This window comes from Empidonax traillii, unplaced genomic scaffold, assembly GCF_003031625.1.
Source record: "Empidonax traillii isolate 1590-97213 ecotype Southwest subspecies unplaced genomic scaffold, ASM303162v1 scaffold214:size757588, whole genome shotgun sequence".
Lineage (NCBI taxonomy): Eukaryota > Metazoa > Chordata > Aves > Passeriformes > Tyrannidae > Empidonax > Empidonax traillii.
Window position 1 is genome coordinate 350,341 of NW_020955407.1, and position 27,756 is coordinate 378,096.

General features: G+C 34.9%; 1 protein-coding gene across 1 annotated transcript in view; it reads left to right on the forward strand.

Annotated features, from left to right (window-relative positions):
• Window positions 1–27,756, forward strand: part of LOC114059280 (protein eyes shut homolog) — a gene marked incomplete at its 3' end in the record, with an annotated part of 607,760 nt that overhangs the window by 231,014 nt on the left and 348,990 nt on the right. The window contains exons 19-20 of the mRNA XM_027887535.1: window positions 6,882–7,079; window positions 9,098–9,219. Of these exons, the coding sequence (XP_027743336.1) occupies window positions 6,882–7,079; window positions 9,098–9,219 (320 nt within the window). The remainder of the gene's footprint in view (window positions 1–6,881; window positions 7,080–9,097; window positions 9,220–27,756) is intronic.

Below are 27,756 nucleotides of genomic sequence, written 5' to 3' on the forward strand. Positions count from 1 at the left end.
CAGGGATCAGACCTGTATCACTGGCATTATTAGTGCCACGCTTTAACCAACTGAGCTAATTCTAGGATTTTATTATGGAAAGACATAAAATACAGGAAATATCTCAGAAAATATACTTCTTGTGAAAGACTCGCTTTGGTCATTGGCTTTTAAATTGTATATGGAATATTTCTGGGTAATTTTGAAAAAAAAAATCTCTGCGTTCTGAACCTGAGTATATAAGCTAAACAATGAAAGTTTAAGTAAAAAAACTCTGGATTAACATTAACTCTTTTAAATTTTTGTGTATTCATGCAAACCATATAAAATTAGCATGATGTAGATTTTCTCCCTATTCTTTCCTTCCTGGCATGTTTTAAACTGTTGTAATTTTCTCATTTCATTGAAGAAAATGCTACTAGCTTCATTCATATGTTATACACTGTTTCATAACAATGGTAAATAGACTTTAGGAAAGGTTACTGAAATTCAATAACACCAGTGTCATAAAGTTACTGGAGCTGTATCCTACTACTATAAAATAAAATAAATAAATACAGCTCTTAGCTAGTGTCTAAAGATCAGATACCAAGACCAGATGAGCAGCAGTTTCTGTCAGAGTAGGTAACAGAACTGGGACTGCTACACTCACTACACAACCTCACAGCTACTTCTTTTGGCCCCGAAGTGCTGGTGTTGCTACCTGCTTGGTACTTCCTCTCTTGTCCAAGCATTCCCCGTGAACCATTTGACAATGACAACACTTGTCCTGTCTCGAGAATTTTTGTCCTCAAGAGTGCGTATTTGACATCATTACTAGCTTACTTGTTATAATTTAAGTTGCCATCCAAATGACACGCTTGTTGTTCTGGTACTAGCCATAGATACTCTATTTTCGCTATATTGCCAGAAGTTTGCAAAGAGATATGTTTTGTCATTGATGAAGTCCATACTTTTACAGCAAAATGCTGAATTTGAAAACTGTTGTCAGATTCAATTCCTTGAAATGTTAGTAGCAAATGTTTTATTTATTAGATTTTTTTCCTAAGGAATTACAACACTGAAGGGATGCCACTTCTGATTATAGGAGAATTCAGCACTGCACATCAAAACATTTCATGTACACATTTATGCTGAGCAAACAAAACAAACAAATGTCAATAGTATCACATAAAGAAAAGAAAATTTATCTCAGGCAATTTATTTTCTATGTAATTTGGCTTTTGACTTTTAGTAATAGCCTTAACAGGAGAGTCTTTATCAGCAAAATAAAATCTATTTTTGATGTTCATTTATGGTATTTAGAGATTCTACTCTAGAATTATTATAAGAAAACACTGTAGAAAAGAGAACCCATTAATATCAGCAGAATGTAATTTCTGAATATGTAATATGCTTCTCATTCCTAAACAAAACGAAAAAAAAAACCAAAGACTTTTCTAAATAAATTATTCATTATTTGATATATAGTATGCTAATAGAGAAGCATACTATATACTACAAATGCATACTATTGGTATATGCTTATATATAAAGTATAATAGGTAATCCAATATATTGTGCAACTGAAAAAGAAATTACCCTTCAACTGATTATTTAATTTAATCATTTGTGCATATACTTTTGTGTTTTTTCTCAAGTTTATTCTAATACAGAAGCCTTTCATTGTCTAATAAAGACAATCTATTATTTTAATCAGTAAAATATAACCAAGAATTAAACAAGCAAAAAGGTTAGATCTGTCAAATGGAAATAATCACAAATGGAAAGATGTGCTAAACTTATTAATAAATTAATTAATTAATTAATTAATGTCTGATTCTTTCATGTTTGATGGTTGGGCCTACTCTCTTTCTTTTATCAGTTAACAATGTTTAGTGAACATTATGTTTTGCTCTGTGATGGTCAATTAAAAAATTCTGATATGTCAGTGAGAGAAGACAGTTTATAAACCTTTTTCCTAGCACAGCACTCCTTTCTGTCAACCATCAGAGACTTACTATTTCTGAAACTTACAAGATCAAGTGAGAACTTTCCTATGTTTGCTAAAAATCAGATGTATTGAAATTAATCAGCTACAGTAAAATGTTTGTACAAAAATATTTGTACAGAAATTCTCTAAGAAATATTTAGAAGAGAGAGAAAAGGCAGAAGACATGAATTTTGTTTTCTGATTAAGTTACTTTTATAAAGAAATTTTCAACCTATAACCTGATTGCTGCTTGATTTATCCAAATAACTTTAATCATACATTTACAGTTTTGTAAAAAAATGCTGATATGAGAGCAACAGCAGCTAGGGCACTCACTTTGCTAATGTGTAACCACCACTGTCTACTACTATCCAACCTTAATCTTTGTGTGGATATGAATTTTTTTTAAAATTCTACTTTAAATCATCCAGTTTTCTTTTCTTGTTTTCTTGCTCCTTGTATTGATTGACATTAATAAACAATTACTTAATAGTGAATGATTTTTGGAAATGTATTGCAATAGAAAATGTAGTATAATATTTATATATAATGATAGATATAAACAGTTGTGCTTCTTTGAGTGAGGGAATGGTCTTTTAAATTAATAATTCTCTACACTGACAGTTAAAAATTAATTGATTCAGGGAATGGGACTGAGTAGAATGGAGACAATCTTAATATTTTATTATCTTTTGTTTTACCAATCTTCCAATTAGAATAAGAATGAAACCCTTGCCATTTCTGCCAGTAGCAGAAAAATGATTTTTTATGCAATAATATGCATGAAAGCTCGGTGGGAAGAAAAAGACATTGAATATCTAATTAAAGAGAGGTGAATAATATTTGAAAGAGGGCACTGAAAAAATATTACATTGTTAGCAATTAACATTATACAACGTGTTTTATACTCATTTGGTAAACAGAATTGTTAACCCAAGTCACCAACATCATGGCCAAATTTTAATTTACCATTCTTTATAAATGTCAAGATAATTTTAATTTGAGGGTTTTGGGGTGGTTTTTTTGTTGTTGTTGTTTGGTTTTTTGTTGTTTGTTTTGGTTTTTTTGTTTGGTTGGTTTGTTTCTTTTTTCTTTCTTTGTGCTGTTTTGCTTTATTATAGTTAGAATGAAATTAGTAATTTGTTTTCCCTGGTTCCTTAAAATGCGGGGAAAACTATTTTTTTCCGGAAACAATTTTGGTGTAATTTCAAGTCAATACAAACTTCACTGTAATTCATACCCTTCTGCCAAACTGAATCATGTTCCTACTTGCAAAACAGAATGGAAGGAAGGTGTGTGGAGCTCCTTGCCAACCAGACGCATCCTGGTTAAGTTGATAGGGGAAGTACCCAGTGGGTAAAAACTACTTAAACTATCTAAGGCTACACAGTATCAGTGATGATAAAATGGAAGATGAGGATGTTTTTCTGAAGGGAAGAGAAACCCTGAAGGGAAAAAATCCTGATACCCATAGGAACAGGAGCAGAGGAGAGGGTCAGGCTAAGTAGAGGATACACTCAGGCACCTGGAGACAGAGACTCTACAACAGTGAAGGCTGTTAAGATGATTCCTTGTGACTACTTGGATGAGAGGTTTACTTGTGGAGTAAGTATTGGGCTGTGACAACGGTGGGGAAAAGTGCATTTCGACTGGAAGGGCATGTAAGCTGTCTGAGTCTGATGCACACACTCTCATCAGTACCACTGAAATAAAGCAATCACTGACAATAGATAAAACTCACTTCTGTAAGGGAGAGTGGTACCCACCTATTGACAAGATCCGATCTCTGAGGAGGTTTATTTGCACATCAGAGGTCTGGATTCAGGATGTGGGAAAGAGATTGCCAGAGCCTGGCCTGATACTACCTTTTGCTGCTTGTCCATGAAGGCACCAATGACACTGCCAACAGAGACCCAGAGCATATTAAAAGTGACTAGTGGACCCTGGCAGTAGGGGCAAAGACTGGGGGGGCCCAGCCTGAGTTTTCCCCAGTATTACTGGTTAGGAATAGAAGAATCCTGGGGGTTAATATCTGATTAGTGTTATAGGTAAGACTTCATTGATGCACTGCTCGAGTTGATCAGGCAGAATGGAAAGAGAACCATTTAAAGAAATATTGTGATGGGTGTCTACTACAGACAGCTTGATCCAGAAAAGTTTATGAAGTCATCTTTAGCAAACGAAAAAGACTTAGGAAGGCAGGCCCTAATTTTCACTGGGATATTACCACACTGACTTTTCTGGATAGACAACATGGAAAGACACAAATAATTGAGGAGACTTTTTGACCATGCTGACAAGTTTTTTTAAACAATTGTGGGGTGAGACAACTGAGGGAGATATTTATCTGTATTCTATGCTTGTGAATAAGCAAGCAGAGGTTTAGGATGTAAAGGTGAAAAACAACTTTGGCAATAATGGTAGTGAGATCATGGAATTCATAGTCTTAAGAGACATGAGAAAATCGATTAGCAGGATAATGATTCCAGACTTCAGTGATTTGGTTTTCATTCACTCAGAGATCCTTTTAGAAACCTCCCATTAGAGATTACACTGAAGAGAAGGCAGATTTATCTTGGGCCCACTGATGTATCTTGAAGAAAGGCTTCCTCAAAGCACAGTTCTTTTCAATGTGCAGGAACTCAAGCAGATGTGGTAGAAAAACAGATAAATGGGACACTCCTGACTGTGTGTAAAGAGAAAAGGAAGTGCACAGAAGGTCAATGCAATAGTAAAAGCTATTTCTCCAGGTAAGGAAAATCAAGTACCAAGATACTGGATCATCTGAGCATTCCATTTAGGATTATAAGTTGTGTTATTTGTGTGTGTGTGTGAACTCCACTTTAGGAATCAGCAGGGTTTTCACCCAGGTCAAGCTGTTGTGATATAAATATGAAAACTTCAGGGCAAAATCTCAGTGTGCCATATGGCTCTTTTTGCTATGCAATTTCATGAATTCCAGATCTGAGTGCTGGCTGTCTTTGGCAGGATAATCCTGCCTTGGAAAGTTCACTGGTGCATAAAAACAGGGAATAACTTGTGCTGTCTTTTTTCTCTTTTGTCAGCATCATTACTGGAGCCAAAGGGTTGTTGAATTTTTTCCTCAATTCTGTTCTCAGTTGTTGTTCTTGTCATTAAAAGCCTTAAGAATTCAGCCCTTAGGTAACTCTGTCTTACCGTAAGTTTACCTAAGATCCTGCGGACATATTGGACAGTGTTTGATTCATTGTTATGAAGGTGGCTCCTGGCAGGATCTGTTGCCTGTGGGGGCTCTGCACTGAAGCAGGGCAAAAGTGTGAGGAGGAAGGGCCAGAGGGGAGCTGTTATGGACTAACTGCAACACCCATACCCCATCTGCCTGTGCTTTTAAGGGGCTGGGAGGAAGTAGTCCAGAGTGAAGGAGCAAAGTTGAGTCTGGGAAGAAGAGAGGGAAAGGGGTTTTAGTTTTGTGTTTGTTTATCACCATCATATGCTATTTTTAATTGGAAATTAATTCAATCAGGTTTTGTTGAGTCTATTTTGTCCATGGTAATTGGTAAATTATGTCCCTAACTTTGTCTTGATCCACAAGTTTTTGTATCTTATTTTCTCCACCTGTTGAGGGAGAGTGAGGGAGCAGCTAGATGGGCATCTGTCAGACAGCCAAGATCAACCACAGCATAACTGTATGGATTTGATTTGCCGCATGACTATCCTGGTGTTTTATCTTGTAGTGTTACATTGCCCATCACTGGGTTAAGGTTACAGCCTGTCTAAGAGACACATTGCTGGGACAGGGAGAAATTGCTCCAGAAAAGAATGGCTGGGCAACCAGAGCTGAGGCACGGGTGCTGGTGAAGTGTGCAGAGGGCCTGCAGTACAACAAACCCGGGGTATCTTCACCAGAAAGCATAGCATGGAGACGGCCCAGCCTTAGCAGTCACAGAAAGGTAGATGGTCTTCAAAGGGGTTCAGAGGGGCTTGTGTGCAGTTTGTTCCAGTACTGAGAGCCACCGAGCTCTGTTTGAAACTAATCCTGAAAGAACAGACTTGCCTTCGGCAGCACTGAGTGAAAAGGAAAGCAGCTTTACAAACCCAAACCTATTTGATCTCTATTGTCTCTGCCCTCCTCATTTCCAGTTTCATTACTGGAAAAAATGAATCAGTCTTGTTTACTAACAAACTAAAACTTATTTTATAGGTCCTTTCAATGTCTTTTGATCTATTTATTGTAAATTAAAGTTTTAATTGAGGGCATCTGGGACCCAAGATCCACACCAACCACACCAAGATCCAGCATCACATAGTTCCATGGATTACCCAGATAAACATACACAATATGGTACACATGAGAGTACAATAGAGGAAAGAGTACAATGGAATTCTGTGAGATTTTCTATTGTATGGAATTTTTGTAAATTATGAAGGCAGTCACTCATTATTAAATAAATACATTATTTCACTAAGTAATTAGTGTCAGTCATGGATTGCAAGCAAAAAAGTTATAGAAGGTTACACACATTTAATTCATGTTCAGTATTATGGGTTAATGTATGAACAGTTCACATGGTAGTTGTGACAACAGGTTTTCAGGAATCAATAACAGGAAGCTTCAGTCAAAATTAATTATTTCTTAATGCACCTTTTGAGCCATTTTAGAGCACGAGGGTAAACAAAAACCGTAAGATATACCTATCTATCTCTAGCTATGAGAGAACGATTAGGATTTGAAAATGCATTCTCATTATATAAACAAAACAGATAAAATTGTCTTTTTTTTTTTGCAATTCTACAAAGCAAATAAATGTTTCTTCATGATAATATACATATGTTAGACCCTCCAACTTGATTTAAATCAGGGTTATAAAGAAAATACAGCTCATAGTAGGCAGCAGCTGCAGGGATATATTCATTAGTTAAACACTGACAGCTTTGCTGTTTTTCTTTTCAGGTTTGAACTGTGAGTTTAGGCCTTGTGAGGCCAGCAATCCCTGTGAGAACGGAGCTGTGTGCATAGAAGAAATGAATTTGGACGTTTTTCCCCTTGGATTCCACTGCCAGTGTGTGAAGGGCTTTGCAGGTCCACGTTGTGAGATCAATGTCAATGAGTGCAGTTCTAACCCCTGCCTCCATGGATACTGCTATGACAGTGAGTTCAGTCTGGTTATTCTCTTTAATGTAGAGTAGTCTTTCTGTTGAAGTGTCTGTAGCTGCTGAGCTGCTCTGGGGAGAACAGTGGATAATTTACTGAAATTTAGCTTGTCTGAAGCTCCACAGCCTGTACCATAAGGATTATTTTTGCCAAAACGCCTCAGCTCCTGGCACTGAGGTTTTTGTATTCAGGGGGTCAGAACTGTAGCTAATGAGAAATTTTAATGAGATTTGTGCTGTCTCCTTTGATACCTAAATTAGCCAAACATATCTTACATTGTGCATTTGATGAGAGAATATTCAGGTGCTGAAAAGGAGCTCGTGGAGCAGTTAGGAAGTATATGTCATAATTTTTAAAAGTCCACAAATCCAATGTAATTTCAAAATGATGCAAAATGGAGTATCTTTACTATAAAGCACCTTCTATCATGTAACAGTGTAACTTACTCTTTTATTTAAAGATATGCTTAAAGGTTTTAGAAGCAACTTGACTTCCCTACTATATTCTGTCTGGATTGGCAGGCTAAATTTAGGAGCAATCACTAGCTATGGAATACTTACTTGAAAGTTTTATGGGGCTATTACAACCTATCAGACAATTTCTATGCGTGTTAAAAAAAAAAAAAAAAAAAAAGGTAGAAGTAGTAATTTTCAGAGAATCTTAAAATGCTGACTGGAAAGCAGAAAGACATCTAGACGTCATGTAGTCAACCCTGCATGAATCTGGACTATTAACAATGCTAGAATAGCCCTTTTTTTAAGAAAAATTCACACAAGATCTAATCAACTTACTGGTTTCAGATGTGATCTTAAAGAACTGACTCCAAATTACTAAATATATCGTTGCCTAAAACTCTCCTACTAAAAATAAAAAAAAAAGAAAATAAAATAAATTTAAAAAAAGACAATAAAATAAATTAAATAACTTAAGAAGTCTTCCTTTCCATACATGGAAATAAGGTGAGTGACTTACTCTTTTACCTATAAAGACTATTTCCTAGTAAGTTTACAGATGTTTTCTCTGTACTCTACATTGTTTTAGAAATATTTTTGAACTGGAATTTAGATGAGATTCATTAAAGTTCTTCATGCTGACAAAATGTCAAATATTTTGGGAACAGCTTGTCTTTGTGGTGCCTCTGGCTTGAGCTGTATCATGTGGACATTTGAGTTCCTCTACCCTATGTGCACTGACTGCAGAAAGCAGAATCCGAAGGAAGCTAGGAAGCTTTTAGTAGATGAATAATGCTCCTATTCTGAACAACTTTATGCTGAACAACTTAAAGCTTTTAGTGAATACACTAGCAGCTGTGTGTACAGACACAATGGCAGAATAGATTCTATGGTAAATCTCAACGATAATGAAGATTCCAGGGATGTCTTTGAAGTTAGAATAAATGTAGACCTGCAAGAAATGCAATTATTGTTGCCATAAGCTCCTTATATGGATGTAGCACTCTAAAGATTCCTCTCCGTTTGGATCATTAATGATGAAAAAGATTCTAATAATTTGTTTGTTAGAAAATACATCATAGAAAAATTCAACTCAAGCAAGTTTTCCTTTAATATAGTGGTACAATATGAGGCATTCCCTACACACACACACAAAATAATTAAAAACAAGCAGCAAGCCGATTATTGTTCAACTGCCACATCTCATTTAGGCATAGTATCAAACATAGAATGTTATGTACTTTGTGACAGTTTTATGATGGAAAATTACTTATAAGGTACCATCACTTTTTCAGAAGCTAGTAATAGTCATTTATTTATAACTCTTACATCAAAATATTTCAGCTGTTAAGGTATGCAGTAGATGAATCTGCTTTCATATTAAAAATGTTTTTTGATACACCACAATTAATTTATTTCAATTTTTTAACATGTCCACATCTGCTTGGTAAAGCTAGTCCAAATTTTTTCCAGACAGTAGCCATAACTGTAACTTTCTAATTTTACTACATTCAATTGTTATGCTAAAAGACTCTTAGTAAAAACATACTATCTCTATTGCAGTTGTCAATGGCTTCTACTGTTTGTGCAACCCAGGATATGCAGGACTGAAATGCGACCAAGACATTGATGACTGCATAGTCAATGCTTGTGAACACAATTCTACATGTGTTGATCTACATCTGGTTAGTAGAGAATATTTTTAAATTAAAAGTATTAAGTTTTCTTTATGAAATCTAAAGCAATACTTTTGGGAGTTCTAAACTTACCAAGAGCTTTATAATCGTGCTGTCCAGCCACCATTTTTTTTTTTGTTTATTTGTAATTATATAGGGAGTGGGAAAGAGGAAAAGCAGCTATTGAGTCAATGTGGTTATAGGAGGACTTCAGAAGGAGTGGAAAAATTTCAACTACACGTGTTTTATGGGCTCATTATAAGTGACAGGAATTTACACCAATGGCATTGGCTTCAAAGGGACTTTAAAAGTATCTTACCCAAAAAAAGGGCTTTACTTTAGGTACTTCAGCATTTATTTTCAAATTTCTTCAGCTATATTACTTCCTGAAATATGAAATACTTCTTTCATCTAAGAGATAAAAGCATTCTATCAACTGATTCCTCTATGAGAGGAAAGAAGACAGACATTAACATTGTATAAACTTCGGCACCAGAGGTGGCTCATGTTCTGTGTCACTCCTTCCAGGAATCTGTCTGGAACCAATTTGTTTTCAATGTACTCAACAGAGACACAAAGACCATACAGAATAAATATTCCCTTTAAGAAACTTTCAGACTGTCAGGGAAATTGTGTGTGGTTAAAAAAAAAAAAAAAAAAAGTGGAAGAAAGATCAACTTTTTCTTTCTTATTCTAGTTTCTCCCAGTATGCTTGTGAGAATATTAAACTGATAAATGTAGAATTCAGATTAATATTAAGATGTTTAAATGTAGGTTTCTGTATATGCGTAGTGAGTTTCTGTGGCTGGGTTTTGGTAGCAGGAGTCTGTTTTGCGCATGAGGGTAATCAATAAGTGACCTCTCCCAGTTGTTATTTCAGCTCATGAATCCTTAGCTGTTTTTTTTCTCTCTCCTCTGTCCATTTGCAGAGGGAATGTGAGAGAGTGGCTTTAATGGGTACCTGGTATCTGGCCAGGGTCAACCCACTACTACAATATGGTATAAGCTAAACATCTAAGCACCAACCAAAGATTCTAGAATCCTTGCTAGTGCCAGCACAATCCACGATTCAGATCCCTATCTTTTAGATCTCCTCTTTGGGTGAATGGAACAATCCTGGAGGTACCACTGACTGCTGCATTACTGTGGAAGGTGTCTGTAATTCCAGCTGAATCCCATCCCAGAGGCCCTGAAGTGTGTGAGGGGTGTGTAGGCTTCTGGGGTTTTATTTTGTTTGGGTTTTTTTGTTTACCTTTTTTGTTTGTTTGCTTGCTTCTTTTTTTTTAATACATACATAAAGAAATTGTACTTCTTTCTGACAAGTCTGTTGATAGCCTCCAGCTATCATTGTTTCCTAAATTTGAACCAAAGTTATGCACTTCAAAAGAATTTTCTCAAATCCTCTGCTCTGATTTCCAGAGTTGTTTCTTCTTTTCACAGTTAGAACACAATGTATTGGATAATAGTGTGGGTTTTTTTAAAGTTTCAAGAAGTGATAAACACCTTGGACGAAATCAAATGCTTGATATGGAGAACACAGAGCTTGACACTTTTGTTATTGTCTTTAGATGGAATTGTAATGGGAATTTTTCTACCAGTAGACTGCAATTAATGTTTCAAGCTCTCATACTGGACACATACTGCCACCTTAGGTTAAAGAGCATTCCAGAAATAAATTTTGTGCTTGCAAGGCACGTGGTCTCCTATTCTCCATGAGGTTCCACTGTATATGTCAACATTGCAGGTGTTATTCCTAACTGCAGCTGATGCTATAAATGAGAGTGATAAAGTAGAGTTGTATATACAAATGTATATAAAGTAGAGTTATATATATATACATTCTTCCCAAAAAATAATATATGAGAAGTGAACAACGTTATGGATTTTTTATGAAGTAAACATATTATTCCCCCAAGAATACCCACTAGGCCTCATCAAATGAGTTGCAATATTGATCCAGTAAGATTTAATCATTTGGGCAAAAGCTAACTTGATAAAGAATGGTAGCTCACTGCAACTTTTAACACTGTTTTAGATTTTTCTTCATATGCCTTTCACCCTTTTTTCCCCTGCACTTCCTGTATATTTCTCATCTTCTTTGTCACAAACCTATGCTACTTTGTTTGAAATTGTATGTTACACAGCAAATCAGTGAGGTCCATACAAACTCAGTGTTTCAGAGAAAGTGTGACATTAAAAGGAGTTAACATAGGTGAATTCAGTTAGTATCCACAAAAAATAAATACTGTAGAAACTTAATAGCAAGATGTCATTGTAGACTCTGCTTTTGATCCTTTTTGGACTTCAGTGGCTTTTCCAACATTGTTCCTCTATGTTGTCAACATTACAGTAACCATTTATACAAAAGTGTTCATTTTGATGTTGGCTAATGCACAGACAAAAAATCTTCAGTATGTTTTTTTCATTAGAAGACTGTTCTTTGGCATTTTTGAGAGCAATATAATTTTTTGCTAAAAACAACCAGTATAGAATGGGTTCGATAAATTGAAAAGTTAGTATCAGAGTATTGTTGGCAATAAATAGGGAATTGTTAACATTATTTTGCTGTGGCAATAATAATGCATTGCTATTCAATATTTCTCCTTTTGTATTCGTCTTTGTGGTATATTTACTTAAACTAAAATTTATTATATAAATTTCTGAAATAGGTTTCATGTGTATAATATTTTAAGTTGTATCCAGAAAGGGATATAAAAACTTGCTAAGGGATTATTCAGTTTATATGCTACTATATTTTTCCATATTCTGTATCCTTTTTATTGTATTCAGTATCAAAGAGTACTGAATTTTTTTCTACATCTAATTATCCTGTTTTATACACCAAGATTACACAGTGATGGATGCAAAGAGAATTAAAGAATTAACATATATTCAAAAAAATGGAAGAAGAACCATTTCTTGTTTTTCTTCTTCAGCCAGCGCAACTGTAAAAGAACAGATATTGAATTAGCAATCCCCTAGAAAATGAATTTTTAATGTTTAAAGGGTCTCTTCCTCCTCCTCTGAAAGGTAAAAAACTAGAGGTTAGGGAGCAACTGAAAATAATCAAGGAAGATTTAAAAACAGATGGAGATCTCAGGAGTTTAATAATTTCTCCATCAAATACCATTACCTTCCAAAGACATATTATAGTAGCCTATAGTACAAGTCAAGGACCAAAGATCTGAATGTGAGAAAGAATTTCAATATGTACTCTAATTGCAACATATACTTCACAGACTTGACTTTGGCTCTCTAGGCAGTTGGTGGCATTAAGTAACTGGACTGTGGGATGAATCATAGAATAGTTTACATTGAAAAAGGCCTTTGAGATCATCAACTCTAACTGCAAACCTAATTCTGCCAAGTTCACCACTCAGCCATGTCCCTGAATGCCACATCTACATGTTATTTAAATACTTACAGGGAAGGTGACTCAACCACTTCCCTAGGCAGCCTGTTCCAGTGCTTGCCAACCCTTTTGGTGAAGATATTTTTTCTAATATCCAATCTAAATCTTCCCTCTTAGAAGATCAGGATAGGTGAAGTACACACAACTTCATCAGCTTAAGGAGGCTCTGATTTTCTACTGCACCCAAGAGTTCCAGTCACCCAGGTGTTATATTCTACTGAGTTATTTAATACCAGCACAAGTCAATGTCAATCACATTAGACCCTCTGGTGGCTCAGGAATAACTAATCAGCCACCCTTATGCTAATAAAGGTGCAGCAGCAGTCCAGCAGCTCAGATATCTTTGGTGCATTTTGCTAGGTCAAAGTGAGACAATTAGTATTGTCAGAATTACACTTGAGGTATATATTCTTACTCTTTGCTGTTGGCAATGTTGTATAATATAAAGCCTTAAAATTGGATAACCATGTTATTTTAACAATGCATCAGAAAGAATAGGCATAAAAAAATTACACTCATGATGGGTTGACCCCAGCTGCCAGCTAACCACCCCACAGCCACTGACTCACTATTCTCTCTATAGGATAGTGAAGAGAATAGGAAGAGTAAATTTGAGAAAACTTGTGGGTTGAGATTCTTTAATAAACAAAGGAGAGGGGAAGAAGAAAGAAAGGAAGAAAGACTAAAAAATCAAGTCATTCAAAGGCAATCACTCACCACCTTCCATGTGTACACTGATACCCAGCCAGTTTTCAAAAAATGGCAACTTTCCCGAATTCCACCTCCCGTCAATTCTCATTACTGAGTATGATGTTACATATCATGGAATATCTCTTTGGTCAGTTTGGGTCAGCTGTCCTGTTTGCGTTTCCCTCCTAGCTTCTTGTGCATCTCCAGCCTACTTACTAAGGGGGCAGAGTGGGCAAAAAAAAAAAAAAAGGTCCTGGTCAGCAATGACTAAAATGTTGCTGTCTTATCAATAATGTTTTGGTCACAAATCCAAAATGTAGCACCACATATGCTGCTATGAAGAAAATTAACTCTGTAATGGACAGACCTACTACAGAACAGAATTCTACAAAATGAGGTTGGTTGAACTTCATAGCGGGAAATCACAAAAGCTGGCTTTGTGATGCAGGTCCTGATGCTTTAAAAGGTCTATTTTGTAAAATCTGTCTGCAGAATATTTATATAAGAGGTTTATATTGACCAGTCCCACCAGAGATGTGGTTCCCTTCATCCTAATGCAACCAAAGCTTCTAACATTATACCATAAGGAATTAGTCATTCTTTCTATGTAGCTTATTCAGAATTTTAAGTTTTCTCTTTAATAAAGGTTCTCAGTACTATAAAATTCCCACTCAAAAAGTATTCCAAATGCTAATGTAAGACATAGTAAGCAGCAGCAGCCAAATTGTTTTGTCTAGCCAACTATAGAGAGAAGCAGGCCTATAGCCATTGTATCCTCAAGATTCTAGCAGCAGAGCACTCCAAGACTATGCTAGAGTGTAAGGGCAATTGCTTATAACTGAGTACTCGAAAAAGACCGTGTCTGAGTTCCTCAAATAAAATTTGAAACATCTATTCTTTATTCAGTTCCCAAATAAAGCCACATATGGTGTTAAGGAAATAGAGTGTTACGTAGTGACAAGCAAAAATAGAATTAACAGATGATTTTTAAAAACCAGCAAAATCAGCTTACAAAAACATCAACTTAAACAATATGCAACCAACTATAAAGTGCTTTTCTATAGAAGCATTATGGAAGAAGATGTAATTTTACCTCCTGTAACTACTCTGAGACATAAGGGACTAATTGGAATAGATCCTTTCTTAGGTCACGCGGGCCAGCAAAAAGTAAAAGCTGATAAAACTTTTAGTACTATTAGCACAGATGCCTGTCCTATATATTCTTAGTCATCAGTTTGCTCAACCAGAATTGTCATTTTGTTTTGTAGCCTGACTACAAAAGACTTAAAATACCGCAAATGGAGATTGAAAGTTAGGCTGATACGAGTTGCACTTCATGAATTAATTTTTTTTGTAAGCTATGAAAACCTTTGCATTAAGACCTAAGTGATTTGATTTTCACTGTAGTAAGAAAGAATATGTAAAAAAATACAAACTTTCCATTTTGCTTGCATGTAGAAATATTTCAATTGTTCAATCAGATAGATGAAAATAATAGAATGATACAAGTATGAGAATGTTTGAATGGCTGTAATAATATCACTGCAACATAAAGAGGTGCAGTCATCAGTAACTGAGGAAAAGGAGTGAAAGCTTCCTGCATTCAATATATGAAGAAAAATAAAATAAACCTGAAAGTTATGAACAGCAACATATTTTACTAAAAAAAGGTAGTAAAGAGTAATGAAAAAAAATTAATATTGTCCTCTGGCTGTACTTATGGTAAGCAGATTTTACACAGAGTAATTTTCAAATTCTTAAAAAAGTTAGTTATTAATTCAAAGTATTATTGAGAGACAACACACAAAGAGGTGTTGTCTATAATAATTTTTTATGAGATCAGATTATACATATAGTATATTACGTAAAACATTATTTTAGGATACTTAGATTAAAAAAAAAAAAAAAAACCAAACAGTAACAGTAGCTTCACAATAAGACTGACTTCAGTTTTTCTTTGTGCTGTTCTGTATATGAAAACATAAAGCAAATCCTGTCACTTTAGTGTATGTGGATATCCAGGCGGAAAATTGCAGTAGATGTTTTCTTTAGAGCTTTGTTTCTGGAAGCTATTATTTCTCTGTACTTACCACATAGTTAAATAAAAAATATAAACTGTAAGTAAAGTTATAGTTGTATAATAGTGCTTCTATTGCAATCCCATGTCCTCCTTATGGTTAACTCTCTATCACTGCTTGATTTAAAACATAGTTATTTCCCTTTCAACAAAATTTAATGTTATGGAAATGAACTCTCAAATACAATATTAGACAATACTGTTGATTTAAACTGAAAGAAGAAGTATTTTTTTTGTTTGTCTTCTGTTTTCAAATTGGCAGAAAAAGGAGGACTAATAACTAGGAAAAATTCAGTAATTCAGGTATTTTAGGAACTTATACTTTAAGTGGTAGGGAAGACTTATCTGAAGGACAGAAAGAAACTATTATTAATTTTGTTTAACAGACAAAATATTCAGAGTTGACAGACAGGAGGTCTATTCCATGGGTCATGTTTGAAGAATGTAACCCACAAGTAGGTTAGCTCATTGAATAAGTTTTGAAAACAAAATTAATTCTAAGGAACTGTCACATTGAGAATTAAAGTAAAAGAAGTAGCTAATTGTTAACATTTTTTTACTCAAAAATAAATTAGGTCTTTGGACTAACCTACAATAATTTCCTAAATTGGTCATCCACAGTAATTTCCATGTTCAACAGAATCTTCTGTACTTTCTGCTAAATAGAGAAAAGAAAAAGAATGATCTCCAAATCTGTAATTTATTTTAAAACATCCAGAGACACTCAAGATATGAAGTAACTGAGCTTCATGAGGATATTCCTCCTAGCTGAAACAGCACTCAGTTTAACTGAAGGTCAGACTACATACCAGGAATGGCATACAGAGAACGTAACAAATGATAGGCCCTTAATGGTTCCCAGGTCACATAAATTCAAACTGACTCGTATGTGACTTAAACTTATGCATTGGCTTCATTGAAAGAATCCATGTGATGAAGCCGTGAATGTGCTGTTGGACAAATGAGTTTCAGATTGCCAATTACAGAAAAGAGCTATACGGCTGATGGACTTCATCTAAAAAAACTAGCAACTGCAGCAGTACTTCCACAAAGTATTTCTGCTAATACAACTCGCTGTGCTGCTCTGAAGATTTGACTTGCATCCTTGAAATATTTCATCATCCACTTATATTTAACTTTTTGAAAAGGAACAATGTCTTCATAGTCCTTTAATACAAGTTTTTTTAGAGGATCTATTGAAATATTTCTTTCCTCCACTTTGTACTATAGAGCTAGTGGATATAGCAGTACAAAGACTGAAAACAGTCATTGAGTTTACTCCTTTATGCTCTAATAAGTCCAGTTGAGTCAAAAACATTGGAATGCACAAAATTAACTATTGATTCACAGGCTTAGGAAAATGTCCTTAATGTTGATCTATAGCATTATACGCTGTTTGGGTTATTATGTCTTATGCTCTAATCATCTAATTGAAAGTTGAATTTGTCAAACAAGTATCATATTTCAATTTATTTTTTTTTAATTTATGACATTTTAAAATGCTTTAATTTGATTTTTTTTGAAAGAAGATGCTGACATATGTGAAAATTTATAGCTTCAACCAACAATGTCAGGAAATACTACAGCAGTGAAAGTCTTCTTCTGTCTTTTTCATAAACTGAATTTGAAATACTCTACAGAATCAAATAGAACTGTGACAAAGTGGAGGAAATGGAGATTAAGAGGAATTGAAAGATTGGCTTTCCAATGAGGCTTGTGAACAGATGGCAAATCAATGTAGTAAAGATCAGGAAGGTGGTCCCAGATGGTGTGTTGTAAGTCCTGCCCACAGTGAGGAGTCTGGACAGAGAAAATCAGTGACAGCAGGGAAAGAAGTGAAGAACTTAACAACATTAGGAAAAGAATGAAGAGCTGTGGCCTATTTGTGGAAAGCATAACCCTAAATTTGATTTTTCATTATGTTTGAGGTGGGACAGGAAGAGTTTGCGCCTTTGAAAGCATTAAAAGACTGGCAGTAGTATTACAGAGACTTGGGACTACAGAAAATTCATTGACTCATAAGGAAGAGAATTCTACAAAAGAGTATTTAGCTGGAGAGAAGTAGATACACTAAATTGTATGTATTTAGCAGATTTATAGAGTAGAAGGTCTTGGAAAGGAATGGGACCACAAGGAAATTATTCTGAAATAGGTTAAATGGTGAAATTTATAGGTCATAAGTTGCTCTTTGAAAACTGCCCACATATATGTCCTTGCCACACAGTACACAAGAATTAAGATTAAATTTATTTTTCAGTAAAAGGATGAGAATCTAATCCATGTACTGATGGATAAATCTGAGCATCAGAACAATTACTGAAAAGGAGCTCTTAGATTAATTTCATACCCAATTTTTATTGCAATACTTCCTTCTCTCTAAAGCCAGGTGATTCTGGATATAAATTTTTAAGTCTCATCTACACTGTGTTCTGAGAAAAGAATTTCTCATTTCCTCATTACATATTTTGGTGATATTTGTCATCAAAGAAGCTATTTATCTTTCAAATATTTACTTTTTAATTTGAAGCACAACTCCTATTGGCTTCAGTTGCAGTGCTGACTTGAAAAATTTTGAAAATTACACCTTAAAGCTAAAAATTCAGAAAGAATGAAAAGGAAGAATTGATTTCTACCTTTAAAAAGATACTTGCTAATCCAACTTCAGCTAAAGTATGATTTATTTTCATTTCTTGAGGGCAATATTTAAATGAAACCATAAAACTGACTCTTCCTTTCTGGTTTCCTTCTTTATTTTATACAAGTGAACAGAAACAAGCATATTTCCCTTTACTGCCCCTCTAGAACAGACCAGTTTCCTCATGCTTGCTTATACATTGAGTGAAGTGATGGTGGGTAAAGACTCTTTTATGGTATTTAGCTGGAGAAGAGATAAATCTAATGAATGATCAATCAATTCTGGCATTTCCTAAGTTTTGAGTATGTATGATTTTGCAGCTCCTGCATTTTACTTTTAGTACACATTTTTATATAAAATTCATGTAATTAATCTGAGTCATTACATGGGTGAGTTTTGGTAAGGAAACTATTTTCTGTCATCCATATAACAGATATCTTTAACTCTAAATGTAAGAAGATGTGACATATATTTTCAATAGTTTCAGAACAGTAGTCCTGGCCTTGTTCTGCTCTCACTGCAGTTGACAGAAAAAATTTTATTGACTTCAGAGCTCCATCAGCCATGTATATTCTGATTCCAGAGTCAGCTCTTTGTGTAGTGGCAGACAATTGATATGTATTACTCCTTACCAAGAAAATATTTTTTCCTTTTTAAATGGAAAAAAACCCCAAACCAAACAAGCAAACAAATGAAAACAAAGACAAAACGCCCAAACCAAACCAAAAACAACAACAAAACCCCCAAACAAACAAAACCAAAAGGGGTGTGGGGATGGGGGTGGAGAATAAATCCAGAATAGTATTCCGAGATTATCTCCTTCACAAGTATAATATTAAAGGGGGAAAAAAAATCTAGGATCTATAATAACTCTAATCCCAGGTTTGCTTATCTCTTTATCTGTTTCCCACTAAATATTCCCATTTATGAAAATGAGCTCCATCTGTGTTCTCTTTTTTATGAAATAAGAGGTCTTACTCAAGGATACTAAGTTTCCACTGTAACCAAATTCCCTTATCAACTCTTCTCCAAGAACTTCATAAAGGGAAAATCACCTGATGCTTAATTTTAGAGGCACTACTGAGTGCTGTTATAATAAACTGATAATCAAACATCAAACAAAAGTAAGTATTTTGAAAATCATTCCCTGGTAATATAATTAGTTGATACCTTATTACCACCTGTGCTAGTTGATGTACTGTCATCAGCAGGGAGTTTGCTATCTGAGCACCCTGAAAGCAGCTGACTATTCTTTTAAGAACCCTATTAGATCTATCAAAACCTTTCTCCTACTTGTCTCATGATATTTTGATTGTAATCTTGTGTTGACTTTTTCAGAAACCATAGTATTTAGACATGGAGTTGCCCATTTGCAGTGCAAGACTGGTTCAAAATAGAAACTTTTCTACTGAAAACTTTGTATTCTAAAGAAAAGAACACAGGTGGTAGTAAGAGGGAAAATATCAAAATGACTGTACAGCAAGATATTTTTCTAATTCCAAAGGATTGGCTTAGATAAGCTAGGCAAATGAAGCTTTGTTTACAGAGTGAACTAAACCAGACAGATGCTAGCATTTCAGTAGTAAAATAAATTAAAAATATAAACAAAATATTCTTGATAACTATCCTTTGAGTTTTACAGAAACATTTACTTTGGAGTATATATTTAAGGGAAAATGTATTTATAAGCATAGGGCTGGATGGTTGTATTTGCAAATGCCTGCTTCTAGTAATGCTCCCATTAACTTCAGAAGGTTTCCATAAGAAACAAGAAGAATATTATTTCTCAGATCATGAGAATACCCAAGCCTTTGTTACTGTATGGGATAAATATATGCTATATGAAAAATTCCCCCTGAAGCTTCAGTCAGAGATTCGTTTATGCTACATACATTTCACTTCACACAGTCTTGCAAGACTTGCAGCCTCTGAAAACAAATTCTGCATTGGTAAAACAAAATAATTTTCTCCATATAATGGGAGGTTGTTTTTTTTTCTTTTACTTAAAGTGTATGAAATAGTTTTGCACCTGAGTCAAATTGTTTGCTTTTTTAGAGAAAATGTAAATGTTACTTCCACTATCAATTATAGATTACACTAAGATGTCTCTTCCACAACAAAGTAAGTTCTGCAGGAATAAAGAACATCCTCTTCTTCCTCTTTGTATAATAAAATGTGAAATAATTCACATTAAATACATAGATCTGACAACTTATCTGCTTATGTTTGTCATCCAAAGAATAGTAGTAGGGCTCTCTAGCTGCTAACCTCTACTTAGAACTACATTCAGGCATAGGAAAACTACTTGATGCTTGGCATGGAAAACAACCCAGAGAAAGAATTGTTATTCCATTTCTTTTAGTTACTTTAAGGTGCTGCAATCTGTCCTCCTTCAGATTTTAAAATTCTGTTCCAGGGATTCTGACTGAAAAACTATGAGTGGAAAGCCAAGCTTCTGGCATCCTTTCACCATGATAAAGTGATTTTAAAGGCATGCAAGAAGGAGCATTACAGATAGTGCTGTACATGAGATTTGACATGCAACTTTTTATGAATACATGCCTAGAGTTGCATGTGTATGGAAAGAACACCTGGAAGAACTATACATCTTGGAGGGTGCTACCATATTTTTTTCTTCACAAATTATATATTTCACATGATTTAAAATTTCTTAGTGTAAAAATCAAATTCTAAGGAATCTCACTATAAGACCTTTCTCAAGTCCATCATACTGTTCTAATCTCACTAGTGAGGACAGATTTTCATAGCAAGAAAAAGCATACTTTCTTAATATCTGTGTATATATAAACTCATATATATATGAGTTTAAGTAATTTAAAGCATTATTTATCAACAACAATTAACAAGTGTTGCCTTATAGCTATTACTCTTTCTGATTCATCTAGCTTTATTAAATCCTTAATAAGCTGTTGTTATTTGCAGATTTCACTGTATACATCACTGTTTACTGAAATTTCTAAACCATTGTGTTGAATGATTATTTTTTCTCAATGCTGAAAACACTCTCTCTGTTTGTGTACCCAAATCCGCTATACCATATGCCATATACTCAGCCAAAATATGTGAGGAACTTTGTTCTGTTGTCTGCCTCTGTATTTCCCTCTTTCACTCTTTTACTGCACAACATTTATGTAAAAAGGGTTTTGCCAGACCATGTCATAAACCAATGTTTTTACCAGATGAGATAAAATCTGTTCCTCCAAAAAGAAAATAAAATTATTTTTAAAAAAAATCCAATATATTTAACCTGATTCTTCAGTGGACAATGTAATAATTGATTTATTAAGAAATATACTTTGTAGAATCCAATTATCCAGAATTTTCATAGTCTGTTTGTGCAGTTAATGCTTATAAACTAGAAAGACATTGAGGAGTTCGGTGTTGGTAGCCAGTCAGATTAGATTCTCTCCTTGTTACATGTACCTATAGTTTCACTGGGACTATCCACTCAGCACTGGCTCTATTTTGTTACAAAAAAGCTATGCCACCAGCTGGAAGTTTATTTCTTAAAGTTTCAAGCTCCTTAATTCTCCTTAACTGATGAAAAGTATCTAAAGCTGGTCATGCACCACATAGGCTTTGAAAGGTGTCCTATTTAAAGTCTGGGGGAAGGCTAAAGGCATGGAATAACTTAAAGGTTCTATGAGAGGTTCACATGTAGCTGTCAAGTGGTAGATTATTTTAATATTGCAAAACCTACACCGTGATAAAAACATGTCAAGGTGCCTAGTATGCTGATTGATGAAAAACAGGGTTTTCTATCAAAATAAAATATTCTGGAATATTTCTCAAAAGTAATACTTTCCACATGAACGCTAATCACTAATCACTAAGTCACACAACTGTATCTCACATTTTAGCATAGAAAATTGGTTTAATTAGACATAAATTTTCAAAGGTCTCAGGCTGCAGGTGATGTTTCTTCCTGAAAAGGTGTAATCAGCAGAGAAATTCTGGAAATGCAGCTGCTCAGATTACCTTGGCAGGCTTTTGAAATGGCTTTTCTAACACTGAGCAAACTGTTCAATAATTTTCTGGTTTAGCTCACTAATTTAGAACAAATGCAAATCTAGCTTGTTTCCCTCACAGAGGAAGTTTTTGCTCGTAGTTCTGAATTTCATTCATAAGTGGTGGATAGTATCTTAACTGCTTCCTCTTACCACATTCCTCTGGGAACTAATTTTTTTCCTGTACACTTTCTTTTTTAATTCTTCCTTCTTTGTCACAGTCTAGTGAGGTGAATTCTTCTTTTAAACTGGTTATTTCTACATCTTTCCATCTTGTAAATTAAGGGTGTAAAAGAACAAAAATAAAACTTTAAATTATTTTAAAGAGTCTTTTAGGGTATGTTTACATTACCGTTTTAATTCGTACTACAAGAACACTTTTGAATCAAATCTCCCAACTTTACCCACCTATTACATACGGTTTGCATTCTACAGGCTTGGATGATGCAAATGGAATTTCTCTTGAATGAAACCAAACAAGAAAACAGACTCCACTTGTAATGGATATAACCGGTTCTTATCACTGATTTTTAGTTTTTGTGTTTAGATAAAACCGTTTTAAAGTAAAACCCTCTGAACCCAGGTAGTGTGCATGTTAGGGCTTCAGTGACAACAATTTTCAGAGATTTGTTGCTATTGCTGATTGGCAGTGTAGATGTAGACAAAGTAATTTGAGGTTTAAGGAAAATATAGCACAATTCATCCAGCCTGGTTACCTTGTACTACATAATATTTACTTTTAGATGTATACAAATTATATTAATTGCATACTCTGGAGGTTTTAGGAGATGTACATTATTATATATGTTTACATACAATACATTTATTTTACCACTGATATTGCTACAAAGTAAATTGCCAGCCAGTCTAGTAATATTGTTTTACTCCATACATGCACAGCATGTACCCTCAAATGTTGAAAATTATTCTTAGAGTTAAGCCATGGAATTGCTGAAAAACTGAAATGAGTCTGAAATTTACCTCTTGAAGTCCATTTCTTCTAAATGCTTTTTCTGAAAACAGCCATGATGATTTCTTGCATATAATACAGAATTTACTTCTATTTTTCTGAATTTATTTTACTCAGCTAGACTGAGCAAAAAGATTCCATGGGCTTTCAAGACCAACACTGCAACACATTTCCTTTGAATCTCTAAATAATATTTTTTAATATATGAAGGGCATGGACCTGTTGTAGTGAGTCCAGAGTAGGTCAAAAAGAGGACCAGAGGGCTGGAGCACCTCTCCTGTGAAGACAGGCTGAGAGCCTTACAGTACCTAAAGGCTTACAAGACAGATGTAAAGGGAGTTTTTACAAGGGCATGTAGTGATAGGACAAGAGGGAATGGCCTTTAAATGAAAGCAGGTAGACTTAGATTAAATATTAGGAAGAAATTCTTTCCTGTGAATGTGATGAGTCACTGAAAGATGTTGCACAGAGAAGCTATGGATGTCCCATCCTTGGGAGCAATCTTATCTAATGGAAGGTGATCCTGCCCAGTGACCACATCTTGCAATATTTTTTATTCACTTATTTATTCATTATCCTTTAACTCTTATCCTGTTTCTCTTATGACAATGGAAAAGAAGTAGCTGAAGGACCCCCATGACAATTTAGCAGGTGCTGTACTACTTGGCACTGAGTTACCTGTCATAAGAGTCAGTTGTTCTTATTTTATGTATCTTAGCTAACCTCTTTCAGAGAAAAAAAATAAAAAACCCCTATATTAAAAATGTAATATGGCTGTATTATATAATTTGTATAATTTATTTTATTTGCATAATTTAAAACCCTGAAATATACTGAGATATTGTCCCTAAAAAGTAATTTTCAAGATTATTTCTAAAAGTTGATCCTTTTGCAAAAAAAATGACTCTGAAAGCACTGGGAAAACATTTCATTTATTCAGTGAGTAATAATATAAATTGATTTCTGCAGGACTCTTATGGAATTGTGAAAATGCAAGATTACATCAGACGTGGGTTTGATTATAATTAAAACTCTTGACTAAATTTCCTCTCAAAATTATCATGATAGCCCTTGATTATTTCTTCATTACTCTCCCATATTACTTCAAATTCTGCCTTCATACTTTTTTTATCTGTCATTTAGTAGCCCAGTGTAAGGGCTATTCAAGCCCTTTGCAGGGATACACTTGCACATATACCCAACCAGAACTTGTGGTTAACCAGAAGCTTTCTGAGGCAGTAATTATAAATGTATTTGCTTACTTGAGACATGCTACCAAGACTTTAAAAACAGCTAGAAATAGGTTTCTGTATCACTTTTTGAAGCCTATTTACAGTTCTCTAGTAACATTTTTAATAATTTATTATTTTTGTATGCTAAGGCAAAGATTTGATATATTACATAAATGCCTTCTTATGTTTGTCTCAGTTCAGCTTTAACACCAGCCAGCAATTCCCTGAATGTCTCAATGAGCTGTGTTTCCACCCAGATTGATTCTAGTTGTTCTAGTCAGACATCGTATTCCTCATATTTCAATCCAGTACTCTTTTTCAGGTTCATTTGTATAGAAAAAAATATTTCTGTTTATAGGCAAAATAGATTATTCAAAGCAAAAGCTTCACCATAAATTAATGTAGACTAACCGATTTCTTCTGAAATAGAAAACTGAACAATGTCAGATCTTCTTTCTTAGCTTTAAGATCCAACGGCTTGTGACATGAGTCTCGGGATATTCCGAGTTGTAAAGGATCCTCAAAGATAATTGAGTCCAACTCTGAAGTGAATGGTCTGTATGGGGATTAAACCTATAACCTTGGTGTTTTTAGCACCATGCTCTAACCAACCGATATCTTGCTGCTCAAGCAATTTTAGCACACAAAACAGGTACCTGTGTTCTGGTCACTAATGAATGTGCATATAATTATCTAATATTTGATTCCTTCTTCCCGAAACAATCCCTCAGTCCCTCAGCCTTGGCCATATTGATCACCACCATCGGTCTACCCTGGCCTCCAATCACGAGGCCTAGAGACACACCATCTATAACGCTGCTGCTGCTTTTGAGAACACACGCAGGATCACTTTTGAGGAGAAAAGACAACGCAGAAAGAATCGAGTCTTCGTCGATATCACCTGGGGAGTCTTTCTGCTGTGCCTTCTGCAACCGGACTTGTCTATCTTGCATTGGCCTTTTTAGCCATCAGTGCACTTGTAGCAAGCGTGGGTAGAGCCCCTCTCAAATCTTCATTTTCCAATGATTTGATTCCTTGTTCCATTAGTCTCATTATTTTCCGTAGAAGCTCTCAGCACAAGAGGATACTATGCTTCTTCATTTGTTGCTGAGAAGCATTTGCCATATCCTGAGACATAAAATTATCAAAACGCATTTAAGTTTCCACACTTGCAGTTTTCATCACAAATCACAATTAGTATCTTACATCAAAAGTAACACATCTGAACAGCTACATTGCTAAGATATTGTTATTCAATCAAGTAATACTGTAAAATATTTACCATTGTATGCAAGCATACTATTTTAGTGGCAGGATTTAAAAAGTTAAGAATTAGCACCAGGTAGTCAGCTCTTAAAATCTTTAGTATTAATTATTGTAGGTTTAATCTATTTGCAATCTTACTGGAGGATTAAGTTCTACCACAATATGATGCCCTAATCCAGTGGGGTCAGCACCTGGATAAAGAGCTTGCACCTGCAATTGGTCACAGAAGTTTGTAAAACATCCAGCTTCGCTCAATGTCCTCAAACATAAAAAAATCCCCTTGTTCATTTTGTGACCTCTTATGATCTGACGAATGCTTGTGTTCTTTTATCTCTAGTCTATGGTTTGAATTTTAATTTTTCCAGTTACTTATTACTTACAGTATCTGTGTATCATGAATCTTCTCCTTATCTTTTAAGATAAGCACTACTTCACTGAAATAACTACGATGTTTTTTTGCAAAAAGCAAACATAAAATTTTATTTATCTCACTACTGTTCCATATACAAAACTGGATAATTTGCTCTTAAAATTTCTTGTCATCATCTGCTGAGTAATATCCTGACAAGAGGAGATGTCACCAATACAGAAAGAAATCCCATAGGAAAAATTCAGATGTTTCTTTTCTGTCCATGATAACTTAACCAAATCAGGAAAAGTTACTTAATGTCTGCTACTGAATCTCTCTTCCAGTCAAATGGGGGAAAAAAGGGGAAAAAACAGGGGGAATGAAGTAATTCTTTACATTCCACCTATATTTTCTCTCTTATTTTTTCAGATGGCTGTTCTAGTTGAGGAAATGCCAATTAATATATTTTTTATTCAGGAATTACAAGACCTCCTCTAGTGGGATAACACAAAAAAGAATATGTAAGAGAATTTCATCTGAAATCCCACTGAGGTGAAACCAAGAACCAAAACTTGGAAAGAATTTATGAATATTATCATATCTTTAATGAATATGCAAAACAAGTTCACCCACTGTCCTGGAACTGGGAATTATGCCAAATATGAGGAACTGGGAATTATGCCAAAAAAGTGTCCAAACCAGCTGAGCCTGAGGCACTCAAAGCAACATTACAAAGAAGCAACAAGTGACAATACTTGTGGAGTCCATGCTGAGGATGAAGGCTTCCATCTGCCAATACTACCTGCTGCTTAAGAAGGATTGCTGTTTTCCAAGGGCTTTGATTTAGGATGTTGTGGTGAGGCTATCAAGACTTTTCCAGTCCTGGGACTATCATGTCTTGCTGCTCTTCCATGTAGGTACCAGTGATATGGCCAGTGCAGACCTGGAACACACCAAAGGCATGTCTCCAGGGGCTTGATAAAAAGGGCATGAGGATCCCAATGGTTTTCTCCACAATCCTGTCAATGAGAGAAACTGCTTGAGAGGATATGGATAAATGAGTCAACAACTATTGGTTAACAACTATTGGTCAGCAACTAGTTACATAGCTGGTATTGAAAAAAGGGTTTCATCTTTCAGGACCATGGTCCTCTCAGGAATGAGGCTAAGAAGATATGGTATTGACTTGAGCAAAAGAGGCAAAATTATCTTTGGCAACAGGTTAGCCAACAAAAATCAAGTGAAGAAGTAATGGACTTGGTTGTCAAGCAAAGCGTGCAGGCCATTTAGATTAGAGAGATCTCCTGGTCAACAAACTAGGGCTGTGGAGGGCCTACCTCAGTCTATACACAAAAATAAGGAGAAAATTATCCCACTTTTTCCAAGAAATGAACCCAGCTGTGTGCCCCTCTCAAGCAACTGTACATTATACCATTCAACGTCACACCAGCAAGTAAAGAAGACAGAGCCAGACTCGTCTCAGTACACAGTGGACCCCAGTCAAAGGAACAAACTGAAATAATGGCAATTCCATTTAAATGTAAGGTGAATCTTTTTTACTGCAAAGGTAACTCTGGAATAGGTTGCCTGGATAGAAGTATCCATCCTTGGATATATCAAAAACACAACTGGATAAGGTTCTGAGCAGCCTGTTATAACAGATCCTGCTGTAAGCAGAGTAGGGGGAACTAGGCAATCTCAAAAGTTCCTTTTGAGTGTCTACTTATTCATGATTCTGCAGTGCAGATGCTTGATTCCTGTACCTGATCCAACCACTTACAGTTTAATACATACCTTTCACTACAGTTTTATAAATTTTTATGGGGATAGAAGACATAAAAAAAAAAAAAAAAAAAAAAAAAAAAAAAAAAAAAAAAAAAAAAAAAA